This window comes from Rhea americana, unplaced genomic scaffold, assembly GCF_003343005.1.
Source record: "Rhea americana isolate MKP2758 unplaced genomic scaffold, rheAme1 scaffold_241, whole genome shotgun sequence".
NCBI lineage: Eukaryota > Metazoa > Chordata > Aves > Rheiformes > Rheidae > Rhea > Rhea americana.
Window position 1 is genome coordinate 735,520 of NW_028186359.1, and position 21,610 is coordinate 757,129.

A 21,610-nucleotide genomic window follows, 5' to 3' on the forward strand; every position below is an offset into this window, starting at 1 on the left:
GCAGATTGACTAGCAATGCTGCCCAGATTGCCACTAGCAATAACTTACCACCATACATTGTATTCAAATTCTGGTTTCTTTCAAAACTYGAAAGCATAAATTAAAGCCCCAGTTTCTATATTAACACATAAGCATTGCTATCAATAGGTAGACTTATCTGCTGAGTAGCCTCTACGCACACACACTTGTCCAGAAGACAGGATTCCAAACATTTTCTTAAGCAATTTGCACATCTTAAAAATAAAATCCTTTATTGATAATACGAATGTTTAACATGGTTAATGCCATCAGCTATAAAAATGATTAAAGACTTCAGCTTGGTACATTTGGCTTTACAAATTTACAAGTGTTAACGAATACCAACGTATACATTTTGCACTTCATTTTACTCCATTAGCCAGTGACAAATTCAGCAACAATTTCTGCTTATAACAGATGTGAATTACAGAAGAAATATTTAGTTGCTTCCACACAGAATCTACAGCAAAGGTTAAATACTAACTCTACATGTCTTACTGAATTAGTTGGATCATTGTAATATTTGTGCTTAGTTTCTCTCAGAAGACAGGCTACTAGCAAAAATACATTCCTTTGCATACCCCCTTCCCATAGTATATTTTAGAAGAAATAGTATTCAGTGCATTTTCTAATAAACTTCATTATAGTATCTATATAGAGCTATTGATAAAGAAAGGGGATAATACCATCTAGTTTAGTGTAAAAGCAAAGAAACATGTTAAAGCAGTGTATACAAAAGCCTCACTTTTGAATTGGAAGTGATACATGGGCAAAAATCCTTCTGCCCCTCAATTTTTAGAATTACTCTTAAGAGAGAAAAAAAAATCTGTTGTGGACACATCAAAATTATATAAAAAAGTGCTTCCCAGAGAGTCACTACCCATTTATCTCTAGAGTGGTACTATCTTCCTACTGCTAGTACATAGCCTATTCCAATGGATTAGGAACAGCCGCACGTAATACCAAAACGTAAAAGGCTATTGAAAGGTTTGTAAAAACCTCTCTTGCTGTAATCTAAATACCTTTCATATCAGTGTGGGAGAGAAGAGCAGGGTCACTTCAGACAACAGCCACTTCAAAGCAGCACAAGAGCTCTGATGTCCTACAAAATAAGACTCAAAGCCATTAGGTCATGTACAGTAGTGCACCCTTCTAGTTGCTGCAGGGATCTTTCCTACAATAAAGTAGGACGTATTTTGAAAAAAGACAAAGGAAAAAGCATCTCTGACAGTGGGTAACTACACTCTATGTAAACCTTACACTGCTGTAGAAGGAAATGCTAAACATAGCATGACATTGAGCAGCAAGTCTAGCTTCTAAGTTTAGAATCAGCTCACATACAATACCTGGGATAATCAGCTCAGAGTTACGCTCTCAACCTCTGCACCACTGATCTGTATTGTGTTTGTCTTGTATTTTACTGCAGCGACTCAAAGCTGAACTGCAAYGTGCCATGAAATGGCAGGTGGTGTATGCAAGATGTCTGCAGCGAGGACTACACTTTTCACCTCAGATGGACATTTCTGCACTGGATGGAATCTGTTGCTTCTCCCTTCTTTTGGGCTCATCTAGAAAAATAACTTTTCACAGAGATAATTCTCACAGACTTAAGCAACTCCTTACCCTTAAGTAACCAAATTTTTCCCCCAATCTCAATATAATTTCCACCTTTTTTTCATATTGGGGAGATCCTCACGAATAGCTTAAGATTTGTGTCTGCATTGTATATTCAATACGTATGCATGTAAAATTACCTACATATGTAATTAATTACATATGACAGTGATGATTTGGTTGCATATTTGCATCCAGTGAAAGCTGGCTAGATTCTATCGCTAGCTAGTCAGTAAAATCCAGGTCAGTCTGACAACTGATAAAAGTGAACAACAAAATTATTGCTTTTTTATAGTAGAAGATCCCATTTTACTGTTGCAAAAAAAACTGTACCATATGGACTGATGATTTTTCTTTTCAAGTAATAGCAAGATTGTTGATCAAGTAATTACAAGATCCTTTTCTCAGAAGTTCTACACATGACAGTAGAATGCTTGAATAATTTGAAATTACAGGTGACTCACCAGAAATGAGAATTCAGCCATTTAAAGCACAGGCATTTTCAAAGAACATGTTACAGGATAGAGAAACACTACTTGGATAATGAATACTGGGAGAAAAGTAATCAGAATTGTACCAAGGCTGAATTTTACCCCAAGAAACTTATGTGCACCTCCTAAAACACTTAGGACCTACATCATAAAGGGCAAAATGTGGCTGGCTGTGTCAGTCTGGTGGTCACCTTACAGAATTTACTTGTAGCACATTTGCTAACTCATTTCAACAAATGGAGATAATTAAAAACAGTGTTGGTTTAAACATTCATGACTCACAGAAGAATTCATTTCTGCAGCTAGATGGTTCCCCTCCTTGCCTTTTTCAGAGAATCACATTCATATTGCAGGCTTAGTTCAGGCACTTTTAATAAAATGTTCATCTGGAGTAAAAAGTCTGCGCAAGTTTTCTGCATAATTTAAAAGTAGCATTTCAGTCCCATTATAGTTTGATATTTAAGTTCCATCACATGATTATGGTTCCTGTCATCTCTGATGATTTGACTGCTGCCATGAGAGACTTGAGGCTACTGTATAGCTGTAGTTAAGGTTTCTTCATAAACAAAAATATTTTCCTACCTATTTAAAAAAGAAAAATATACTAAATGCTTTATACAGACAGATTCTGCTTCTATGGAAATAAATAACATGGAGTGGAAAAACAGTGTCTTAGCTCTAGGATGCTAAGCCATGGAATGTCACATTCACATTTTCTGGAGACTAGCTGCTAGTTGGCAGGAGTATCTCAATGTCTTTACCATTTGACACTACAGTATTGTTAGAGCAGCTACTTGCCACGTCCATGGGGGCACCTAAAGAAGATGCCTGAGGAGCTGTTTTGGTTACTGCAGCAGGAGCAACAGGTGACTGAGCAAGGCCAGGTTTCTTTGGAGGAATGGGTGGTGGATTCCCTCTTTCTGCTCTAGGAATTGTTGGTGATTTAATTCCAGGAGACAATGGGCTTAGTGGACTGGAAACCTTGCCTGCACTTGGAGAATGACCAGATTCATTTTTGGGGCTCACAGCATTTGCCAGATTTCGATAGTCTGTGCCAAAAGGTGAGCTATTAGGGGAGACTGGTTTAATAGGTCCCTGCTGGCTGGTAAATCTGGAAAGGACCTGAGTGACTGTATTGCGTGCTAGCTGCTTGGCAGCAGAGTTATCTGCTAGAGTAGGAGACAAATCCCTTGATGGCGGGCTCTGCAGACCACTCGATTGATGGTCCTGCTCAGCCTGAGACTGAAACTTGTGCCGAGCTGCGTGGAAACGTTGGTTGATCCCCACTTGGTAGGATGACTGGTAACCAGGACTGCTGGCTGAAGCTCCAACTAAGCGTTTAGTCAGAACTGGYGAGGAGCAGGGAGAAGGTGTTAGAGAGGATGCAGCCGTGCTGCTAGGAGACAGAGACACCCCACTGGAAGGGAGCTGGGACATCAGATGAACTGGTGACTCTGTTCTTACAGGAGAGCTTCCATTCTCAATCACACTTTCTGGGACTGCACCAGCAGACTTCTCCTTTTGGACTTGGTTCTCTGCTGTATTTGTCTGCTGTAGCTCACTTCCCATTTGCATATCAGTATCACAATGACCATTGGATTTTGCATAGGAATGAGTAGGTGTAGTAGGGCTGGGAAATGTGGTACATGCAGCTTTGCTTGTGCTGGCAGGATCTGCTCTGTCTGCCTGCAGACACTCTGTCTGGCAAAACACAGACTTCACTGTGGGACTGTCAGTTACGACACCTCTGGACACCATTGAGGGCCTTGGCTGCACAGGCTCAGGAGGACTGTGCTCCTGGCAAGAAGCCTCCAGCTCCTTCAGAGATTTCTTCAAACATTCTACCTCTTCTTTTAGGGCTTTTGTACGGTTTTCTTCTCTGTTCAGCTTGGCTTTCAGCTGTTCTCTTTCGATGTCAAACTCTGAGAGTTGCTTTTCTACTTGTGCTTCCATCTGTAAACCCCGCTTCTTCTTCGATGCCAGCTCCTCCTCCAATTTACTCACCTTACTCTTCTCTCTTTCCAATTTCAAGCTCAATTCTGCTGTCTTCTGCCCCTCTTCAGCTGCTTTGGCAGTGGCTTTCTTGCACTCCACTACAAGCATGGAGGACAGTTGCTTGTGGCGTGCTCTCTCCTCCTCCAGCTGGCTTGAGAGCTTCTTCTGTTCTTTTTCAAACTTTTTCACTTGGGATTTTTCAAACTCCAACTGGAAGATAAGAACAAAAAAGGACTAAGGGAACCAAAGCCTCCTGAAAGTAAACACATTCCCAAAATGAAAGAGGYTACTAAGCATCTTGGAGAAATTTCCTAGTAAAAGATGAAAATGCCTAATACAAGAAAGAGGTTCTTGGCCACGGTATATGTAAGACAGCCTTGTATGCCAAGGAACTCAGTCTGTCAGCATATATTAAGAATTAYTACTTACTATAGTTAGCATGTATGAAATTCAATTGGTTTTTACTACAATATAGGCCCAGTTTGCCATGCACTGATTGAAGAGGCTATCTGAAGAAAAGCTTACTTCCACCTCATCTACTACTTTGTCAGTTTGCCTTTTAAAGGTATTTAGACTTTAAAATGTTGATGTGTTATATACRTTATGAAAGTCTATAGTGCTTGAATAACAGAAAACAGCAGCTTAAGTTTTTATTATTGTCTCTGAATAAAACCCACAGGAGATCTTTCACGTCTCATCCAGATTTTTCAGTACCAGAGATCTACCACTTGTAGGCACAGTATAATTCTTGAGGAAGTTTCAGCTTTCAGCCTGAAATAAGTTTTCAAAACATTTAATTGTCTATTAATGGCTTCTAGCACTGTTCAGCTACTGAATCAGGAAGATTAAGGCCGTTTTGCATATCTRAATGTTAAAAACTAGAAAAGCCTTAGAAGGAGTGAGGCCCCCAATACTCTTTCAACATAAAAGTGCAGTTAGACATTAGTATTGACTTCACCACCCAGCCTGAGCAGCCCAAAGCCCTGGGTTTCTGTGGGTTGGGTAATYACCAGCTACCAAAGCACACCTGTTGGGTGAGCCGCTCTCTTTCCTTCTCCAGCATGTAGGTGACATCATCCCCCTCTGCCGTGTCCTGGGCATGCCGCTGTCTTTCTTCCTCAAGGTCCAATATCACCTTCCAAACAAACTTCAGTCACTTTAATGCAAAGGCACACTTACAAATTTGTAACACAGGAGGAGATCACCATCTTCTCGCACGGTCCAAATTAGACATGACAGCAGCCATGGTAACCTCAGATATCAAGTTCAACTCAAAATCATATAAAAGAGGCTTTTGGACAAACTGCACTAAGTCACTATCTTGTATTKCTGAGCAAGTTGAGAAAAAGGTTAGAAAAATGCACGGTATCTTCATTTTAGTACTAAGTAACCAAATTGCATGTTTTTCTCCAGACTGCAGAATAGCCTTGAGAAGCTTATGAGGAAGAAGGTCCTTTTGTGATTCATAGTATTTGCTTTTGGTTATATGGTGCCTTTACCAGAATTTCCTGGCAGGGCAATTTTTTATATATACAAATGTATATAAACAAAAAAGCAGGAGCAGACTCACCACCTCAGAACACACACCATAGTGACACAGGGCATTAACAATTATAACAAGACATTCTTAACTCCTGTTTCAATAGTAATTTGCATACACACTCCCCCTTCCCAGTGTCTTACAGGAGATTTGAGGACTGAAGTGCAAGTTTAAAATAAAGAACCTTAATTTGTTCTTCTACTTAAGATGACCTCTTCAAATGAAACTGCTTGCCATAAGGACACAGTTAAGGAGCTCCTTCAGATTTAACACTGAATTACATGAATAATTGAGATTCTATTAACTCAACAAAAAAAGCCAGAACATGAACTTCCCAAGAGACCCTGCAGTATCTTATTACCAGAATCACAGGCTCTCCCAAAACACGCTCATCACGAATCTAGCAGCTCCTCAATATTTCTGCGGTTTAAGCTTCCAAACACTGCTTAAATACCTTCAAGTACATAGGGAACATTTTCTCAGGAGGAAACAGCAGGTATCACCCATATTGAGTGATAAGAAGCTTAAACAAAGGTGCAAAACCCTTTTAAACACTAGAACTCTCATAGCATTTAAGCCTTTTTGTTGAAGTTCACATCTTATCAAGATGGAACTATGTTACTTCCGCACAGCTTAGCTGAAGCAACCTACCTTTCTGTGTCTGCTTTCTGCAGCAGCTAGTTGGGATAACATTCTTTCCTGCATATTCTTGCAATGTTTCATCACCACTTTCAAAACAGATAAGGGATCGGAGCAGACTGGTTGCTTTTCACCATGATTTCCTTCTTTCAGGGTCTCAAAATCTCTCTGCAAAGCCATTAGTGGATCGCTGATATTGTACTTTCCATAGCGTTCTTCAATGAACGTATCTCTGTGCTGGGCCTGAAATACAAAAACAAGTGTGTATTTCAATATACTAAAACCAGCAAACTAGTTGAATAAAGTTGTTTACAGTTAAGAAAACTATCCCTCTTMCCCAGCTTTTCCATTTAAAGAAATATTAACAGAACACGAATCAGACTTATTTGCTTAAGAGTATTAAGACAGAAAAAAATTACCAGTGCGTAACATTAAAGGTATCCGATTAACAGATAGGAAGACACTAATCCCTAAGACAGACAATAATAGGTTAAGTGGTCTGCCTACCTTCTGTACAGTGGTACAACTTTTGCCCCCAAGAGGAATAGTGCAACCTCTAAGGCCCATCTGGACTTTGCAATTTCYGATGAGGCCAATAAGAAGGGGACAAACACCATGCTTTTCACATATTAGGTGCATGCGTTAGTCCTCTGGTGGCATAGAGTCTGTTCAAGTAAGACTATGAAAAGTGAAAAGTATAGTCAGAGCATAATAATCCTTCCATCTTCAGAAGGGATTTCTAAATTGACTATCAGAATTTTAGCATATAAAAGTTTCACCTAGACTCCAAGCCAATTAAAAGCCCTCATTAATAGATTTAAATGGGCAGAAGTTGATGGTCCCTCCACTAATTGGGGGGGGGGGAGGGGGAAGGGAGGGAGATCAAAATCTAGTACCAGGAACATTAGTGAACCTAGATCTTGCTGGCTGCAGACCTGAAGCAGCACTGCACAACTGTAAGGCCCCACTGTTTCAAAACCATTTGCAGAAGCTACTTGCTCTCCAAATGAATGAAATACCTGGAACTTGAGAAATTTTGCAAAAAGCACTTGTATTTCCATAATCAGAACACCAGTAGATAGACAGTATCCACAAAGAGTCCAAAACAAGTGTGTGGGGGTTTATAAGTACATGCCTTGATTAATTTCTCAATGGCTCTCCAACTGAAAATCTCTTAACCAAGTGGCCTCAAAGTAGAAAAGAACAGAAAGTTTTGCTAAAGCAAAACAAAACTTACCAGACCAAGAAGGCTTCTCTGAACTCAAGTGCAGGGCAACTAACTGCCTATACAAAACCATAAGCACTTGTCTGAGCTGCTACCTGGTGTGGAAGATTGTTTCAGCAAGTCCATACTGACAGGTTTCAAGGCTCAAGCATCTCCACAACATAGTCAGCTGATGAACCTCTTCATGCCACAGCTACTTGTTATCTAGTCCATAACTCATGTTTCCCAAAATTGCAAATGGAAAAAAGTAAGTATCAGTTGTTGCTCACTGAAAGACCTGATTTACTGATTTTTCAGTGGAAGAGCAGTTGTGTTTTCTTGGTTATGTAACCATCAAAGAATTTCGTGTTGAGCAATTAAAGCATTTCACTCTCACAATAACCTATAAATCTGTAACTTGTTAACAAAATCCTTAATATTCTCAACCAGACTAAACATAGTGAAGCCTCTCAAGAAACAAGACAGGAATGATTACCCTTCTTTAAATGACATGCAAGAATTAGAAACCCACACACATTGTGCTGCATGTCCTAAAACATTTAGAATCAGCCATTTTAGTTGCAAATGTTTGTTATGATATTGTAATCTTATCCTATTACTTTTCATCTCTTAAAGAATGAAGCTCTAAAGATATGCAAAACAAAACTTTATAACCGATATTTATCTACATTGTTACCACCATGATAAGACCCCATATGAAAACAAATATACATTCAACAGAAGACAATAAAAAGATCCAAGAGTCTCAGAAGCCCTCAGAGTTGACTTGACTTACCTCCAAGAAGTTTAATAATTAATTTTAGTGGAAAAAATTAGTCTAAATGTTATGCATTTCTGAAAAATCTGAACCAGTGTGCTTCCACATCCAGATAGAGCATTTCAGTGTGGGTTATTAAAAARCACAGTTCTGATGGTGTTTGCTGATGGGGTTGTCTACACCAAGAAAGGATGCCTTTGAAATCCAGGATTTGACTCTTCTTGATTCACTACAGTCATGGTAATCAGTCCTTACAAGAGAACTCATGCCTGTCATTTTCTGAAGTAAGTAGATTATGTTTCCTTCTGCATAGTTACCTTCTTAGCAAGGCATTAAAGCAAGCTCTCTCCTCTGCATGAGTTACCTACGTTTTTCTCTGCGAAAGGCAGGACTCAGCCCCAGTATCTTTAACAAAACTCTTTCCCTAACATGCTATTACCTTTAGAATGGTTTAATTTCAACCATAAAACCATAGCAAAGTACTATGGGATCTACAGAGAAATTATGATATTAGCTGTACGTTGACAGTAAGCATGACATTTTTGCTCTGAGTGGCCAAACAAATGCTCTTTGTACGTTGTCATGTATGTTTTAGGTTTTTATGTATGCTGTGCCCACATCTGGGCATCCTTATGAACATAAACAGAAAGTAAGCCATACCAAATTAAATACAGTAGCTTTTTCAGAATTAAAGAGCTCATAGCACAAGTTCCACAAAGCACGGGCTCTGTTGATCCTGCACAATGCCATTCAGCTGTTGGAGGGCAGGAAAAACAAGCTGTCTGCAGAGCGATGCGTCAGCCTGTTTTTTCAGAAAGCCTTTCAGCTAAGAATGGCAAACTAGTGAGTGTTACCCACCATTAATGCCTTTCCTAAGGACATATTTTAGACAGGAAAGAGTGAGTCTGACTGAAATTAAAAGATAATCATTCCAATAAATACTGKTTTCTAAGTTATTTTTGAAGTTCCAGTAAACTGCACCAAAAATGTAAACATTTCCCTCTAGTACATAAGAGATAGTGATTCTCTAAACACTCCACACAACAGTTGGTGCAGATTTACTGAAACAGAAAAGCAAACTGCTCTGGCAAAAAAAAAAAAAGAAAAAAAGTTAACTTTTAAAAAGTTACTTTATAGATAATATGTGAAGTTCAGAGATATAAATGCAATTTGAATACCTCATTATGTGCAGCTTTGAAAAATCTGCTACTCTAGTTCTTTCTTCAGCATCTAACTGCTTCATGTAGTTCAGCTTTACTAAAGGGATCTTAAAAACCATAACTTGAGCCTTACAGGTCAGAGGATTGGTATAACCACCAATAAAACATTGCTTTACTCAGTAGCCAATGGAGAATTTTTGGTCCCACCTATACTCTAAGCTGCAGTCATGTAATCAGCATGAAAAACAAAGGCAAGCTCTACTCTCAACAGGAGAATTTTATAAATTACCAAGCAACAACAACAAAACGCACCTTTTCCCTTACATCTTCCAAAATCAAAAYCAATTAGAGATATTTGTCATATAATGCTAGTTTGCTGCTGTATTTTAACACTTGTAGGGAGCAGATCTTGCTTCCTGTTTCTCTATATTCCCCCCCCCCCCCAAAAAAAAAGTGGTATTACTTGATTCCAAGTACATTTGATCAGAGCTTAAACTATTGTTCAAGTTTTACATAAAAAAAGGAAGGAAAAGATCAGCCCTGGAAATGGGAGGGCCGTCTTGGATAGTGAGCCATCCATGGTTTAATGAATCACAGGAAAAGCCACAGGCTTAATTTTTTAATAAAYAGAGGGGCGGGGAATCTTCATTTCTTCTGAAGCACTATAAAAATGACTAAGCCTTGCTACAAATGTGTAGGGAACTTGCAAGTGACTCAAGCACTGGAAAGTTGTTAAATACAAATTTGAAAATTCATCCAGCTGGCTTAACTGCTTTGACAGATTAGCTGTTTTTTTGCTTTTAAATAGAGCCTAGGTCTGTAGTGGTTACTTTCTACACCACAAGCTCTCTTCAGATTGGTGTCAGTGCTTCTAACAGTGTAAGCAAGCATGAGGACATCCAAGAAGTCTACTTCTGGGCCACTGCTTTCTAGTGAAAAGCTTAAGGAAGTGGAATTAAACTTTATCAATTAAAGTCACTCACACTACACACCGTCCGATTTCCATGAGAACTGGAAGTGTGAACAGAGACATGTTTTGCCTCTGCTTCTTGTCAGTGTTAGGCTCTAGGTTGTGTTGAATTTAGTTGGGGGTGGTTATTTCCTGTCTGGGAAAGAACAAGAAGTTCTTCCTTGCTACTTTGAGCAATTAAGTATTTTCCTGAACTAGCATGACAAACAGATGAGACTATCATAACATTAACAGCTTTCTGAAGTCCAGCTATTCTCCTTTAGTAGCCAGCAGATCATAAACATTTTATTGAAGTTGTCTAGACTACAAAGTCTTAAACAGATCGTCCTGGTCAGACTACATCTTATTTACAAAAATAAGTCCACTGCTTTGGCATTTGGGCCACTGTGCACTTGGAAATGCAGATCCAGATTTCCAGCCTGCTGCYTCTAACTCCTGTGCACTACTGGTTTCGCTGAATAGCCAGGTCCTTCACCRAAAGAATCAGCCTCATTCTTCTGAAATTAAATCACAGTGCAATGACCTGTGCWGGGCACTGAACACATACGCAGGCGACAGCTCCTGTTGCTTACGCTGGTCACTGGCGCAACTCTTCAGCACAGCGAGGAACACCCAGGATCGTGGCTAGGCACCTCTAGCAGCTTTGCRTTTGTCTCGTTTGAACTGGAATTCAGTCTTAAATACTGTTTCTGCTCAACTTTCAAAACAGAAGCAGCTTGATGACAGAAGAGAATTTTTAGGACTATTATATCCCGCTCCCCCTAAAGGAAAAAGGATAATATTTAAATCTGTGCTACTCTTAAAAAGGCAGCAAGGTATGTTAACAACTACTCTTAACACCAATAATCAGAAGAATTAGGCATATGCAGTGGGGGTAATGCTCTAAACTGCCTGGCTTTTAGTTCAAATTAGGGTAAGCAACCTCTGCTAGTTTGTTTTGAGAAAGGGTAATTCTGATTTTATGGTGCAGAAGCAATATCTGAAACAACTGAAAAGAGGCTTCCTGTGCAGACACACAAAGCAAAAGCTTTAGTCTGTTGGGAAAAAGCTACCGTTTTCTCTGGGGAATTCTAGACTGTTTTGGGCTGAGCATTTCCCATAATGTACTTTAAGATTTCCTTTTATTGAAAGCTTGTTTATGAGACAGTATTTTCTCTTTGCCTTCAGTAATCTTTACAACTTGTTTTACTGGAACATCAAATAGTAGGAATTTCCAGCACTCTTTTWAAGTACTTTTTGGATACACAGTAGAATATTACTCTTGCCTGTAAATTTTGGGTTCAGGTTTTCACACTGGGCAGAACAGAAAGTGTAGTTACTCGGGTAAGCAGTTCTCCAGCAGTAATCTGTACAGAAGTTCCTCCTTTAGATTGCAAAGAATGGCAGAATCTTTAAATAGATTTCTAGCTGCCTTGAACTTCCTTATTAGCTTCTTCCTTCAGAGACAGATATTGGAAATAAAKACAAGCTGAGGCAACGGAAATCACCGACACAGGAGGAAAATGGGGGTGACACCACTCGCTTCGCATGAAAATAGATATCCAAAGGTTSGAGCAGGATCGAGTCTTGCATTAACTTCACCTCCAGATCTGAAGTGACCACTAGCAAAGATCTGCACAGCAGAAATTATAGTATTTGTAACAAATACAGTATTTGCTTTATCATGTGAACAAGCCAGTTAAACAAGAGCCACCTAGATTTGCCCGCGTAATACCTTTACTGACTTTGAAAAGGTTAAGAAATGCTCTTAACAAACACTAAGCAGCACAAAATGGCATTTTTTCAGGAGGTAGCTTTTGCATGAGTCCCAGTGCGTGAGCGTAACTCGGCCCCAGGAGCAGCCTGGCATGCAGACTGCCCTTTGGTCACTCTTCAGCACGGCACCCAAAGGTATCTGGGTGGCAACGCAAACCTGGAGCCATTCCCGCACTTCCTTGTTCAGAGCCTATCTAGGTATTAGGAGGGACCAGAGAATCTAAAAATATCAGAGAACAAAAGCAAAGGCAAGTAAGTTCCCCCTCAAAAGAAAAGCAGTAAGAAAAACTGCATTCCAGAAGGGAACRCACACTGGAGTCCTGCTAGACCCAAGCTGCTTTATAAGCTATGCAAAAAGCCCCATCTGTGAAAGATTTACTAGCATCTGTAGTAAGGTTTTATATTACTGAAGTTTTTTATTTAAACAAGAGGTAGATTTTGTTTTTGGAACTGCACCATAAATTAATCTCCAAGTCTACTGACAAACGAACACTTAACTTTGCAACGCATTAATGCTGCTTTATAGAGTGGCTTACTGAATTCAGAAGTAAAGCAATGAATACCCAGCTCTCAGTCATCAATGCAAAATAGTCTGTTTCTACTGTAGTATTAAATTGCCTAAAAGCTTAATACTAAAGAAATAAGCCAGAAAGTTGTTATCTAAAACTAAACAGAACTATTTTTAGTATATGGGGAATTCTGATAAAAATTGGGGGAAAGGGCACAAAGTGCTCTAATGTATCAGTAGAGGTTTATTTAAACATTGAGTTTTTTCAGTCATGGTGTGCAATTCAGATGACTAATTTGTAGCTGACATGGGCAACCCTTTCTCCAGGTTGTCAGAAGGACCGACAACCTAGCCCTTCGTGTTACTTAGGTAACTCTGACAGCATCTGCTTTTGGATGATTTAAATGTGATTGTAACTACAGAAAAAGGAGCACAATAAGAAGTGACATTTAAGGTATGTTCTGAGGAGAACATTGACATTTGTGTAGTGCTCAGGAAGGTATTTTCAAGCAAATTTTTTTTTCAGAGGTATCAAGGTATAAATAAAGAAGGAAAAAACTGAAGCACTGGAAAAAGTATTTTTAACACAGTAAATGTGTTCACTTAGTCCTTTAGACTAGTATCTCTACCTGGAATTGAAGTAACATTGCAATTCGGAGTGGACTTCACCTGTAAGGACCAGGTCCATGGCAAGCGTGTGGGAAGAAAGTCTCTATGACGAGCACCTATCGCAATTAAAAACACCGCAAGAGAAAGCWCGCCATAGGAGAACGGCGACAGAAGGCAGGCGGCCAGAGAAGCAGCAGCACTGATGTGAGGCGACCTATCGCACTGCTCTTTACAAACCGAAGCACCCCTTTTCTCTTCGTACAGGAGTGGAAGGATCCTGCCTCTAGAAGCAGCGCATTAGACTACCCACGGCAGAAAGCATAAAATTTTGGGGAGGGGAGGTGAAGAGGAGGAGGACAGTAAAGGAGCAAACTAAGCAACCAGTTCCTGAAAAGCCAGTGCCACAGCAAGAAACAGGGCTGGTGCCAGCAAACAAGTGGCCTGGTAACATGAGGGAGAGATGAACTATTTTAGGATTTGTCATCTGCATGCATGGGTACTACTAAATGCCAGATTTTTTAAGCAGGCAGGAATATCAGTGATTGCAGACCATACTAAAGTTGAGTTACAAGTTCTCAGCTGAAGGCAGTTTTTCATGCCAGTCCTTGTTCCTTCCTATAACAATACAGCACAGCACATGCCTCAAAAAAACAGAAGTTTCAGATGCACTTAAATCTTAATTAGAAGCAAATAAGCCCACAACAGGAAATGYACTTTTCTTTCTTCAATAACCAACACTAGGTTAACAACAACAACAAAGCAACTCAATTTTTAACCATGGACATATATTTGCCTAATGCAACTGCCGTAGAAAAATACTACCAGTATTTTAAAGATTATGTCATATTCTAGAGAACTTCAGCTTGCCCACTGCCTCTTTCCTACATACATATGCACTTCATATAAAACTAYTGGGCCTCAAAAGAAATCTGACTGCAGAGGCAGAACGTATTACTCTAAACAAGTAAGAGAAAACAGACAGCTGTAAGACCCCAAGTGAGATGGTTTAGCAGTGTYTGAAGTGGGCAAATGCTTTCATCAGCCCTCGATGCTTTGACTCCTCTTAGCAGAGGTTATAGCTTGATTTATCCAGTGTATACAAATTAACTCCTCTCAAATTCAATCTTCAATTCAGTCTTAGAGGACTTTTCCTTCACAGCAGCAGTTTTGTATTTATCAAAACAGGAGTAAACAGATTACTGAGGTGAGTTTTCCTTTAACTACATCACACACTAAAAATATTTCTGCGGGTGAAGCAYTTTAAAATGGTTACCACAGTTACTATTAGTAAACAAAAGGGAAAGCACAATGAAGCTAGAATTTATTTCCTTGTAGATTCTAAATATATAGACAAAGCAAGGCTAAGAAYTTCCTACCACTGAAACTCCGTCCAGCTACTAGAATAAGTGATTACATGAGTTTTTTTTCCTTTAACATATGCAATGTTTAAAAGGGCAACACTGCACTGCCAGCACAGAGCTGGACTTGAGCTGCAACATTACTAAACCTAGCTTTTAGGCATGAATAACTGAACACAGCTGGGAGATCTTCAATATTTCACCATTCACTACAGATTCAAGACAACTGCAGAGAGAAGGTCTCATTTTCCTACAGGGTAGTGATCTGGAAGCAAGACTGCAAGCAGCCAGAACCAATTCTAACTTCAACCTTTTATTGACATTTTCCTACTACCTCCAATTTTCTTTGTATTCTTAAAATGAGACATTAGTGTATCCTTTACAGAGGTACAAAAAAAGCACCAACCTTTGATTAGTTTTGTATTTCATACCAGATAATTATCCAGCATAGGTTACAGTTTCATTTAATTTCTTCTCAGCTATGTGTACTTGACAAGTTATGTTAAAAAGGTATTTTAACTATTACATTCTCCATGCCAGAGGGAACTATCAGTTAAACTTCAACTGAAAAGATAATAGCAGTACATTATTCAAAGGTATTCATTAAGAAGTCGCATTTTGGAGCTGCACTCTTTTCTATCAATCTCTGTACTCTATTATATGCACTTCAAAATGCAGTATCAAAACTATACTTTTATTTGTGTCAGAACATGTTATCAAAATAAGATTGATCAAGATAGACAAGAATTTGCAAGTCTACTCTAAAAAACTAGTCTAAAAAGAAGAGCTAAGTCTTTTAGACACCACTTAGAAGGTAACAATAAAATAAAAAGATTGCTTAAAAGCAGAAGAAGAGATCACAATAAACACTCAGGTGTCCTGTTTCAGAGGAGGTTCCCCTCCCCTTCAGTTCTCATTTGGGATTAAGCCACAGACATCTGAAACAAGACTAAGCCACTGCAGCTCTCAGGCCTGCAAGCTGCCAGTCCTCTTCAGAAACACCTGAAAGCTTAAACATTATGAGCAGTCATAGGTCTTCTGGAAGAACCCTTCAATACTGAACACTGTCACAACTCATTTCTTAAAAATCCACCTCTCCCATCCTTCATACCACTCCAGTTTCTCTTAAGTTCAATGGTACTGAATGGCTAATGAACATTCCTGAGGCTTTCATCTCAGTGATGGCATCATATCTGAACTTGAAGGTAGAGTCCACACATGTACCATAAAATTAAGCTCTTTGTGCACTATTTCAAGTTACATATTTACTGATGTTAAGGTAGCACGGATCTTCCACTACCATTTTTAAAGGAAGACAGATCTTTGCAGAGCTTTTTTTTTTTCCCCAACCATCAGAAGAGAGAACAAACAAGAAACTTAGGTCTGAACTAATTAAATCTACAATACAAGACAGAACGAGCAAGRCTGAAAATGAAAAGGTACATACAAACCCCCACCTCCCATCCTCAAGACTCAAAGCAGCGGAGGAAAACAATAGTATCGCTTTGACATACCAAAATTAGCTATTAAAAAAGTAGGCCAACAACTAGAATATTAGCTCAGCCTAGAACAGGACTTGGGTATTCCAAACTGTAAGCCCTAGCAAGCAATATATCAAATTACTAGTGGATGAATATCCGCAAAATACCTTAATAATTCTCTTAAGAACATTTTCACTTCATTAAATACAGCATGACAGAACAGGAATGATTATCCCYTCAGAAGATGCATCAAACAGATCCRCTTTAATGCACACCTAGAGGAACAGGTCTGGATGGAGTGACAAAAGGGAGTCCATTTTGGAGCTGAGATCATCACTGCATTCACACAACTGCTGCTGTCAGGGTATAAAGAAAAGGTGCAATCTCAGACAGGAAAGACCAACACACAAGTGATTTTACAGATCAAAATTAGCTTCTTCAGCACTCAAAAACAAACTGGAAGCCTATGCAAATCYCAGAGAATGTACTTAAAAACCACAACACATGAAATTTAAAGAGCTGACAAGTGTAATTCCCTCAGCTACTATCAAACACTGTGGTAGTCTCCCAAGGTTAACTGCAACAATAAAGACAAAGTCCTGAATCTAAAAGGATAAAATACAATCTAGCCAAATGGATACAAAATTTGCACCTAGACACTACTGCTTCTGTCCATCAACATWTAGCCAGAGACACATCAGGTCTTTAATCACCAAATACAAAAAACAAGTAACAAGAAAGTTACGAAACAAAAGGGATGTTGTTCACTTTCATAAGGGTAAACAGAATTCCACTTTACTCTGTCAACTAGGCAGSCTACTTTTTTTGAAAATATTTTCTAAACTCAACAGTAACACCCCTAACTGACTACRGCCCATGGTCCCATGACCTATACTGCCTGAACAAGAGGAACATCAGCACGGAGCCCTCTCGCGCCCCGCAGACCCGACCTGTGCAGATCCAATGCAGCGTTTCTGACTCACATACACTAACATTGTGCAGGCCCCAGTTTCACACAGCATGAACTCTCCTGCAAGAAGTGGTCCCACTTGCTCCTACACCACCCCTGTCATGTCCCATCACAAGCATTCACACTATCACAATGTCAGCTGCACTTGGGACCTGACATGGGTTGAAACCAACTTATTTGTTGCACTAGTTCTAGCTGGTATCAGATCCAAGTCTAGCTCTTTGCAAGGTTACACTAATGCTTGTACCAGCAAAAGGAGGAGAAAAAAAAAAGGCAGCAAGGCACACAGGTCTACTTCCCTCAGCAACAGTGCCAGCTTACACTGACTTAGTACAATACAAAGCCATGGATGCTTTTTTTAGTGTAACACTATGCTCAGCAAAAGACTAATCTGATCCCTCCTGTCAAGATGATGTTCTGCTTTAAAAAAAACCTTCTTACTAAAGAASAACACAACCAAAGTAAGTCTGATAGACCCTTTTCATTTCCCTCAGTAACATAAATCCTCAGTCCTTTATCAGGAAGGATGATGGCAAACACATATGGCTGCATCTAAACATTGAAATACTCTTTCTTGAAATCAGCTTTCAATAATGAATTCCAAGATGTAAAGTGATATACAGCATTCATTATATAACACGTTGATTTTAAGATGAAATTCTGACACTAATAAGTCTGCTTCTGAACTTTATCTTGGATGCAACCATTCTGTAGAACCTACAGTACTATTGTTGAAAGTTTCATGATAGAAACAAAAGAGACAACATACCTTTAAGGCTTCTATGACAAGATCTCTTGCTTCTAATTCTCCCTCAAGAATGCTAAACAGCGTCAGTAGTTCTGGTTTGCTGAGTTTTTCTAGATTCATCCTGAAAATCTGAAAAATAGATAATTGTTTACTGAGTATTTATCAGTATATCAAAATCAATGTACTAAGTTACAACATATAATTGCTTAACTTGAGCTTCCAGTTTGCCCACACTACAACTGTCCTGAGAGGRAAGGCAGAACACACCATGCCAGCATTTTCTCTTTAACCTCCAAGACAAGCTGCAGAAGATTCATTTTCCACCTTTTCCCGAGGGGCCATGAACATATGCATACCCAGATGGTKCAGGCACAAAGGGCTAAAATGACAGTACAATATTCACTAAGAAGTAGCCAAAGTTAATAGGAGAGGAAATAATATGGATATTTAAAAGCCATACAACTTCGGATAACACATTTGGATCACACAGCTGCAAACACCACACTGAACTTAATCACATGCTCAGTTCAGGCACACATGTTCAAGTTTTAAAACCACTACTGAAGAACAATGATTAATGTAGTCTAAACCAGGCCATGTTCCACAAATTTAATGGTAAAGTTAACATTTCAGCACTCCAAACACTTCTTAGGAATGCCATTATGCATTACTTATGGAACAGGCCCAAGCCATTCTAAAAAAGCAGCCACGAAAACACACATTTAATTACTATTATTTCAAACCAATTAAATATCGTCCCTACTTGTGAAATATAATTTTATTACACAGATCAGAAGGAAGACCCATCATTTGAAATCCACATACAGAAAGCTTGTTAATTTTCTGTATTTTATTTTGTTGATGTGTGTTAACATCACCTAGAGATGAGGCTCTGTATTACATTTTATTAACAAAGGCAATAATTTAATCAATTTTTATGAATTAAAAGCCTCTGGTGAAAATGTACTCTGTTATGAGAGTTTTTGTGCCCTGCAAGACAATAATCAAATATATCTTTTCTTAATCCAATTCACATCCATCTTTTGCAGCTATTAATATCAAAATACTACAGGATGAACAAGCTACTCAGTGATACTTAACTTCACTTTACCAGCAAATGTTAAAGGGTTAATTTGACTTTTACTAAAGAAATCTATCCAGCTAAAACATTCAACTAAACTAATTTTTCTGAAGTCACTGCTACTTTACAACCTATTTGCATAACTGTGCCTCCAGAGAATTATGCACAAACGCATGTTCTGTCTTGTTTATGCCAAAGTAGTTTTCCAATTGCTGGGAACAGAAAGTTCTCCTTGTAGAAAAGAATAAGTAGCCTTCATAAAGTAAGAGAAATTCGAAGTCCATTTAATCCCTCCTGCTAACCATGGAAGTCCCCCACCACGCAGTCACGTCCTTGTTCCTCACAAGGTCTCACCAGAAGTTCCATAAAGCAGCAGTGATTCTTAGGGATTTTTCTGGACAGCCTTACCATTGGCACTGGCCAGTAAATGAAGCTTAACAGAAAGTGATCACAATTGTTTGAGATACTGTGGTTATTTTAAACACAATATAGCAGGACAGCACAGATGTGCCAGCTCTGCATGTATACTCTTACTGCACAGCCATTAACTTACATTCAAGAGGAAAATGCATGACAACAAACTGCTCAGTAAGTCCATAAATGTCTGCCAGGATTAAAAAAAAAAAAGTTCAAGAGTTAATACAAGAGTCTAACTTAAAATACTTGCTATATTGATTCAAATCACGTTTCAGTGGAACATTGTATTGTTGGTCACCACTCAGYAGTAACAGCCAGTTTTAAATCAGTGGCAAAAACCTCTGCAAACAATTGTTCAGGACCAGGAACACACCATCTCCCTCATCTTTGGATATTTCTGTTGACAGGTCTGTCACTCTCTAAAAACTTGCTAGCTAGGATCCCATTTTCTACAGCACAGAAGGGAGTGATTAACAGCTTGTCCATCTTGCAGATAAAAGACGACAGCATAATAGAAGCAAACTAGCATGTGTGTATGTATGTGTATATATATATATGTGAGTGTGTGTATATATATATATATAAACATTTTATTTATATATACATATGTATATATATAATCACATACATACATATATACATACACACACACATAAATAAAAAGAGCAAGAAAAGAGGCAGCTTGTTTTTAGCTTTAACATTTACCATGCCTAAGTTGGTACTCACATTTGAGAGCTGCACTACTTTCCTGGACAGATTTAAAATATCTGGACCATCAGTGTGTGCCCAGAAGATGCATGGCTTAATTTCAACACTAGGTCAGGTCTTGCTCAGACTACATTCACAAAAGCTGAGACTGAATCAGTGTTTCTGGGAAGTAGCAAGCTTTTTTTTCCCTGAGATAATCATTAAGTTGTATTAGTTTTGCAGTGTCATAAGCTAGAAATAAAAAGGAGATGTTTTTCTTTACCATCTTAAACCAAAGTATATAATCTAAGTACATTAACACCAGTAAATTTTGAACATGGACTTTAAACATGAACAAAGCCTGCACTTTTTCAAATTAAGATGACATGGAAACTTGCAGCTAGATCACCCCACTTAGCTACCAAAAGGCACWCTCTTAAAGCAAGGACAGCTACCTACTGCAGCTCTACATTTTAAAGCAATTAATTTGTGCAGTAACCATTTTGATTCTAAACATTACTATTGTGAGTGGTACTTCCGCAGTGCAATAGAAATAAGCCATGTTATTTATTATACGCTTCTACATCCATAATCCTGAGTCAGCTTCATAACAAACAAGTCCCATCTTAAAACACTGGTAGTAAGTGATACAGCTTCAGTCACCTTGCATGCAACCTCCTGCCATAACAAAGCTGTACATGTTATGCCAAATCTGTCACTTCTAGGGCCACTCAATACTGGAGAACTAAAAAACGTAGAAAAGGCAATGCTGCTCATTTTAGGTTACATATTTCCCAGAACAAGCAGCATTTCCAGCTCAGAGAATTAATRACCGCATACCTGTAAGTTCTTCCTTCCCAACTCAAATCTGAATCCCTTCCATACCTTCCAACGTCATAGGTTCCATGACCTCTTTCCCATCAGGTGCCCCTTCTCCCTTCCCACTTCTCCTTAGTATCACACCACCCTGTTCATCTAGCCAGTTGTTCCCCTTGCAAACAGTCTATTTCTGCCAAGCAGATCTGCACTTGTCAGCTGGGGAAATTGGCCCATTACTTGAAAACCTCTAAACAAGAGATACAGTTCCACAGCAGTGTAAACAAGAACTGAAAACATCCAAGGCATACTACCAGCTTCCATTCAGTGAAATATCCTAACCAGCACATCATGCAGAGATCACAAACCACAAGGACTTCATTATTTAGTCTGATGGTATAAATATTTTCCCTGAGTCTGCGATATACCACCATTTTTAGACAATAAACAAGCATTTAGAGCATAAACAAAGATAATTACTTATTCCCYGCCTAAAGGCAAACTTCCTTTCAGCTCTGCTATGGACTGTTAATGAGTTTTTCTCCACAGCAGACCCATACCTGCCCATGAAAAAGGTGAAACTTTCTAAAAAGTTATTTCCAAGTATTTGAGAAATACCAAGAGTAGGTTAAGTGCGCGCACAGCCGCGCMAGCAGACCAAGGCAAGCTATCTCTGGCAGCCGCCACTTCAGGAGCCGGGGCGGGGGGAGCGACAGGCTTCTGGACTAGGCTGGCTCCTCAGTGCCACGACGACTGCGGAACCGCCCGAGA

At 39.1% G+C, this 21,610-nt stretch overlaps 1 protein-coding gene across 4 annotated transcripts; it reads right to left on the reverse strand.

The window, feature by feature from the left end:
* Positions 1-234: 234 nt before the first annotated feature.
* CTTNBP2NL (CTTNBP2 N-terminal like) lies at positions 235-20,846 on the reverse strand. Of its 4 annotated transcripts, XM_085306574.1 has the most exons (6): positions 20,063-20,846; positions 19,473-19,523; positions 17,860-17,967; positions 6,310-6,540; positions 5,146-5,253; positions 235-4,328 (listed from the first exon to the last, which is right to left on the reverse strand). In XM_085306574.1, the coding sequence occupies exons 2-6, from the start codon at positions 19,515-19,517 to the stop codon at positions 2,847-2,849; spliced, it is 1,974 nt and encodes a 657-aa protein (XP_085162700.1). In that variant the 5' UTR covers positions 19,518-19,523; positions 20,063-20,846; the 3' UTR covers positions 235-2,846. The 4 variants fall into 4 exon arrangements, with proteins under 4 accessions (XP_085162700.1, XP_085162701.1, XP_085162699.1 ...); XM_085306575.1 differs by lacking the exon at positions 19,473-19,523; XM_085306573.1 differs by lacking the exon at positions 20,063-20,846 and having other exon boundaries at positions 19,473-19,838.
* Positions 20,847-21,610: the final 764 nt, after the last annotated feature.